The sequence below is a fragment of the Cyprinodon variegatus genome, unplaced genomic scaffold, assembly GCF_000732505.1.
Source record: "Cyprinodon variegatus isolate N-32 unplaced genomic scaffold, C_variegatus-1.0 Scaffold1950, whole genome shotgun sequence".
NCBI lineage: Eukaryota > Metazoa > Chordata > Actinopteri > Cyprinodontiformes > Cyprinodontidae > Cyprinodon > Cyprinodon variegatus.
Window position 1 is genome coordinate 11,543 of NW_015152403.1, and position 6,101 is coordinate 17,643.

At 41.9% G+C, this 6,101-nt stretch overlaps 1 protein-coding gene across 1 annotated transcript; it reads right to left on the reverse strand.

Moving 5' to 3' along the window:
• Positions 1 to 49: 49 nt before the first annotated feature.
• Positions 50 to 5,881, reverse strand: LOC107104915 (tripartite motif-containing protein 16-like). Its single transcript, XM_015405032.1, has 6 exons — positions 5,817 to 5,881; positions 5,318 to 5,491; positions 4,759 to 4,808; positions 4,122 to 4,684; positions 3,979 to 4,034; positions 50 to 284 (listed from the first exon to the last, which is right to left on the reverse strand). The coding sequence occupies exons 1-6, from the start codon at positions 5,852 to 5,854 to the stop codon at positions 50 to 52; spliced, it is 1,116 nt and encodes a 371-aa protein (XP_015260518.1). The 5' UTR covers positions 5,855 to 5,881.
• Between the last annotated feature and the right edge of the window lie 220 nt (positions 5,882 to 6,101).

The window sequence follows — 6,101 nt, forward strand, 5'->3', positions numbered from 1 at the left end:
AGAGCTCCATTTTGGAGAAACAGGAGGAATCTGAAGCAGTTTATCAGAGTTAACTCAGAGACGGTTTACCTGGTTCTGGTTCACAGTGTGGCAGCTGCAGTTCACTGATGCAGTCCTGAGGGCACTGGATGCTGAACAGAGGTCCACCAGGCTGTTTATTAGATAGCTGCAGGAGCATGTCGTCCCAAATCTGAGTCCTGTACATCACTTCCCCTTTATGGGTCACTCTGAACACCAGGCCAGTCAGAGAACATCGATACAGACCTGAGCCATGAAACTGGAAACTGAAACGTAAAAAAGGGATTGTTGACAATATGCCAAAAAAAAACTTTCTCATCTTGCTTTCTGGACCTATTGGACCGTATTGGTCGACTTGTATTCAATATCCTGGCCGACTGTATGGGGGTGTGTGCATGACGAAGATAACAAGCTAAACATGTGTGAGTCAAAACACATCATTTTCCAACATTTTGAAAGCCAATTTCTGCACATAATTACCAATCTGAGCACACAATGAAACAAGGATGGTATGGCAAGTGCCAAAATGTACATCTTTCACAACAAATTTGGTTAGAATCTCATAAAGAAAACATAGTTTATAGCAACATTAAAAGAGCTCTCGTAAAATGCTAAAAAAAAAGAGACTTTTTTCAGGTGATTAAAAATTGCTTTTCATGCTTGCTGGCATTCAGTTTCCTAATAAAAAGTTTTTTTTCCCCCATCAAATAAAGCAGAACCTAGTCTTACAAATCTTTATCAAGTCAATCAAGGACTGATTCTTCCCTCACCCATACCTGATCATAAAGCCATTCATATCATTATCCCTTTAACACCTATTTCCAACATTTTCCTACTTGAAACTCAATAGCAGCTTTCCTAAACACAAGGAGGGCTTTGTCCTGATCTTGGCGCTGATGACTCCCAATCCGCAATTTTTAAATAAACACTTTTTTTCAGCTATCTGACCGTCCGTCTTGCCTTGAATACTAGGTCCTTTGTTCTGAGCCTTGACAGAATAATCTGACCAAACATGGACTCCTAAGCAGACAGACAGGGACATTTGGAAAAGAAGAATGTATAACTGAGCTCGAATCAGGCATGCAGGAAATCCTGAGACATTTGCTTTTCAGCCTAATCCCACATTTCCACCTGTGACAGCTTCCGCACCTACGTCTCCTGAACTGTTTAGAGGTGATTCTGATCAGTGTCGGGCTTTCCGACCCAATGAGAAATTAATTTAAAGCTTTAGCCGTCTGCGTTTCCCCCTGATAGGGCTAAGAGAACCTATGAATTCCACTATTAGCTGCAGTAAGCACCCCAGTACTCCCTCTGCCACTCCATCACACATCCACACAAGTTTTGGGGGAGGGGGTCGTTACTGGACGGCCCCACCTTCTGATGATGTCCCCCACCTCAATTTTATTTAGCATTTTAGACACTTCCATCTACAACATTTTCACAACACACATCTATACAGGGCATTGTATGGGGGGTGGGGGTCAAGGGCACCCGGGGGGGACTTCTTTCATAGGCCTCCCCACGGTCTGCTACTTAATCCCCTCTTGCATTTAGACATTGAGGGTGGACTGTGCTGGACCCCCCCTTTTAGTACTCCCAGTTTTAACTACTCCTGAGAGCAACACGCAACAACACCACATTCGAGCAGTCGTAGGGAGGATTGGGGTGTTCTCACAACCCTTTTCCCCGGGTGCCGCCCGGAGTCTGGGGACTGGAGGAAGAGTGAGCCGCCTGGTCCGTGGTCTTGGCAGGGGGCTGCTGTGGGGCCTGGGTTGCCTGCCGGTGGCGGGGCTGTCACTTCTGCTCTCCTCAAAGAAGGTTGGAGGGAGGGGCGTGTAGTGGCTGGGTGAATTAGTTGGGGGGCTCTGGTTGGGTGGCCTGTGCGTGGCATGTGNGTTGGGGGGCTCTGGTTGGGTGGCCTGTGCGTGGCATGTGGGCCCCGATCCCGGGGGAGCTTTTGCTGGGGGGGGTCTTGTCAGGGTGTGGGGTGGGGGGCCGGGCGCGAAGCAGGAACGAGATGGGTTGGTGTGGCAGTGCCACCGACCCCCTCCACCCCATCCGGATTTTAGGTCAACTTATTGGGTTATCCGATAATCCCGGGACTGACCACCGGTGTCGCTGGGTCTTTGGTACTGGTATCATTGGATGTGAGTGTTATGTGTGAATGTGCATCCACCAAGTAAGGAAGTATGGAAAGTCTCTCCTCCTCCCTTGGTCGGGGTCTGATTTCCTGGGCTGGCCCCTCCTTGGTTCCTTCGCTCTTGGGGTCACTTTGGGTATCTGGGGCTTTGGATCTCCCGGCACTGGACTCAGTACTCTGGGGGGGCACCTCTTCGGCTCCCCACAACCACTATTGAGCATTTTTTCTTTGGATAAACTTTACAGGCACAAGTGCACTCTCACAAATAACAACGGGAGCTTGGTTCCAGGTTTCTTAGAGATTCACTTCCATACAGAAAACCCATATTCTAATCTTCATGTAACACAGAGTACATGTCAGATTAAATAATACTACCTCAGCGATAGTATCTCGGTGTTACTTTATTGTATGTCTCGTACCATGTCTGTTGGTTGTGCTGTTGTTTTTACATCTCTTTGGAGGTGATGAAGCAGACTGAAAATGGGTTTTCATTATTTCTCTTTTATATCCTCTTTCTCTCATCTTTTGTCCTTTTTTTCTGTTTTTCCTCTTCTGTTCTATTTACATTGCAGTGTCCATATAATCTGTAAAACTCCCTGCATAATTATAATAAAGCAATAAAAAAAAAGAAGAAAGTTAAAGGTATAGGCTATAAGACCATCTTAAAGCAGCTTGACGTTCCTGTGACTGTAGTTGCACATTACTATAAATGTAACATCTTTGAGAGTTTAGCCATCCTCCCTGGACATGGCAGCAGGAGGGGAATAAATTAATAAGATGGATAATAGGTATGGTAACAAAAGAGCCTTGAAAAACTTCTAAAAGGATTAAAGGTGAACTTCAAGCTCAAGGACCATCAGAGTCAGACCATCATCTTTAGTTGTTTGCGCCAAATTGGACTCAATGGGAGATGGCCAAGGAGGACCCCATTGTTAAAAAGGAAAAAAAAAAACGAGAAAAACTAAAGAATTTGCCAAACTACATGTTGAAAAACCATAAAGTTGCTGGGGGAAATTTCTGTGGATTGATGTGACAAAAAGGGTCCTTTTTTGCCACGGCACATAGGCCAATGTTCAGAGATAGAAAAATGAAGAATATAAAGAAAATAAGACTGTCCCTATTTAAAAACACGGAGGAGGCTATGTTATGCTCTGGGGCTGCTTTGCATAATCTGGCAGAGGGAGTCTGAATTTCTTCCAATATTCTAAAGACTATCAAGGGATTGTAGAGAGAATTATTTTGCCCTCTGTCAGAAAGCTTGGTCCCAGTCGCAGCTAATGGGTCTTCAACAAGATAATAAACACACAGCTAGAAGCAGCCAAGGCTGGCCAAGGGGAAAACATTGCAACTCCTCTGAAGTGGTCTTATCTGAAACCTGAACTAAATCCTATTGAGAATCTTTGAATGGAGCAGAAACAGGCTTTCTGTAAAAGGCAGCCTTCATACCTGAGAGAACTGGAGCTGTTCTCTTACAAGGAATGAACATGCGGAGAGGTTAAGATGTCTCATTGACAGTCACAGGTATCAGTGAATTTACTGGGATTCAATTTCTTTGTGTGATTTTGAGGGGTTTTCTATCACTAAATGATGGAAGAACACATGTCAGAATTATTCACTTTCTTGTCAGTCTAGAAAAGTATGTAGACTTTTTCAAGTTTGTCCACTGAATTAAATTTGATGTTATTTCCTTTGTTCATTCAATTGAATCATTGTCCTCTGTAAAAAGGTTTGTAGGACGCCTAAAATATTGATAAAACGATATTTTAAATTGTAGATCATTGAATTCATCAACAGATGCAGAAGTGCATGTCTTACTGTACCTGTAAGAGATACCAATTCTCTCTCTGCTGACCTCAGGCGTGAAGCCCAATGGAACCTTGAACAGAGGACAGTCAATATGAGGAAACATCTCCATTATTCACAGCTTTAGTTTGGGTTCTATGTAACAACCAGAAAGACTCACATGATCCATTTCCAGCTTTTCAACAGCTGGCAGGGTAAGAGAACCAAAAGGAACACTGAATACAGGGTAAACAGGCTCAGTAAAAGTTGAGTGGAACGTGTGAAGCAGAGTCCTTGTGTCATCAGAGAGCCAATAGAAACACAGAATGCCAGCAGTTGAGTCCAGAAATATGCCCAGTCTCATGGGTCGGGCCAGGAATTTAACATCAATAAATGGGAGTGGAAGGAAGACAGCCTGATGTCTGTGTTGAAATGAGAAACCACTTGATGAATAATTATAAAATAACCAGGTTTCATCACTCCTTAGTATTTCTGCGTCCCATCCTTTCCTCTTAACATTCCTAAAGGCAACACCAACGTTCACGAAACTTGTTTTCCACTCCACCTCCCAGTAACAGCGTCCAGATAGAGCCTCTCTGCACAGCACCTGACCGCTGCATTCAAACCTGTCAGGATGATCAGGATAAGTTTGCTTCTCCTTTGTTAAAGTAACTTGTCTCCCACATTCAGACAGGATAAGGTGTTCACTGGCTGTATTGATGTCAAAGGTCAAATTACAGGCATCTAAGAAGGAAAAGACCAGAGTTAAACAGATAAATAATGTCGGATAAGGAAATTACATGTTTAAAAAAACTTACATTTGTTCAGAAGCTGTGGTCTGACCCAGTGTTCTTCATTCTGATCCAGACTGAGAAAACAAAAGCAGGAAAAAGAATAAAAAATTGATTGTTCCAAACCTCAAATGATAGATGTTGGGAATCAATATAAGAAATATAAATCCAAAGTGAATATCTACCCCTCTCATCTTTGTATTAGTATTTTAAATTGTTTGTTTTTATTATGAAAAATAACATTTTAAAGCACAAGTAATGGGTTGTCTAAATTCAGGGATTTTTTGTTTATGTTTAAATCCAAAACAAAGAAAGGAAATTACTTCAGTTTTACCCTTTTCACTTACATTCCCAGCATTAAGAAAAGAAAAAACGGAAAGCAATTAACAAAAATATTAAACCATTGCCAAATGCTTTTAGAAGTTGGGTTTTGAATCAGTAATATATAAATAAACTGAATTAATGTCTAAATGTCAGATGGTATTATAGAAGTTTTTTATGACTATGTTATTTTGTGCAATATTCTGTTAAGCTGTCTTTATTTATAGTAACACCATCATTAGTGTAAAGACTACAGAAAACCAACTTGAGTATTTCCAGTCTGCATTTTGGGTCCTCCAGTCTTTCAAGGAGCACCATCATTCCAGACTCTCCAGGGTAGTTGTATCTGAGGTCCAGCTCTCTTAGATGGGAAGGGTTGGACTTCAGAGCTGAAGCCAAAGAGGCACATCCTTCCGCTGTGATCCCACAGCATACCAGTCTGTAAAAAAGAAAAGGCAAACACAAAAAAACTGATTAAACTGCTAGCAAGCTACTTCTAGAATGTCTCTGGGACTCAAAGGCATCTGCATGCCAGCAATGAAACCCTCTCATTAAGACTTTACTGCAATATCATTAAGATACCTCCTAGGATGATGGTAGTCAAAAAGGCAGTATGTACCACCCACAGTGCCACTTATTCACTAATTAATAGTTCAACTACATGGAAAAAACACAGTAATTTTAACAATAGCTGCTGATCTAACTAAAAATATCAGATCTGCAATATTAGTCTGAAGTATTTGTAAACTTTGTTCATGTCTTACCCGCTAATACTGGAAGCATGTTGACAGTGATTGGCCATGTTAAGGTTTGGCCACACTTCATTAGGATGCCTTCTTTATAACCTTGGATGCACTGCATCTATCCTCCTACCTGAGTGATCAGGTGAACGCTCAGCTCCTCTTTTCACTCTAATGTTCAAAACATGTGGTTGCAATCAGATCAAAATTTCTAAATAAATTAACCCACACTAGAAGTGTCTGTTCACCTAGTTCAATAATTTGTTTGTTAGGAAAAAAGTTTGCATTATAAATTGATAATGAGGAGTA

What these genes read in the sequence shown, in the direction of transcription:
- LOC107104915 (XM_015405032.1), bottom strand. Translation starts at nt 5,854, where the DNA reads ATGGCCAATCACTGTCAACATGCTTCCAGTATTAGCGG. An exon ending in ACCACAGCTTCTGAACAAAT is followed by an intron (nt 4,685 to 4,758) that starts GTAAGTTTTTTT and finishes TTTCCTTCTTAG; the next exon opens with ATGCCTGTAATTTGACCTTT. An exon ending in AAAAGCTGGAAATGGATCAT is followed by an intron (nt 4,035 to 4,121) that starts GTGAGTCTTTCT and finishes CCTCTGTTCAAG; the next exon opens with GTTCCATTGGGCTTCACGCC.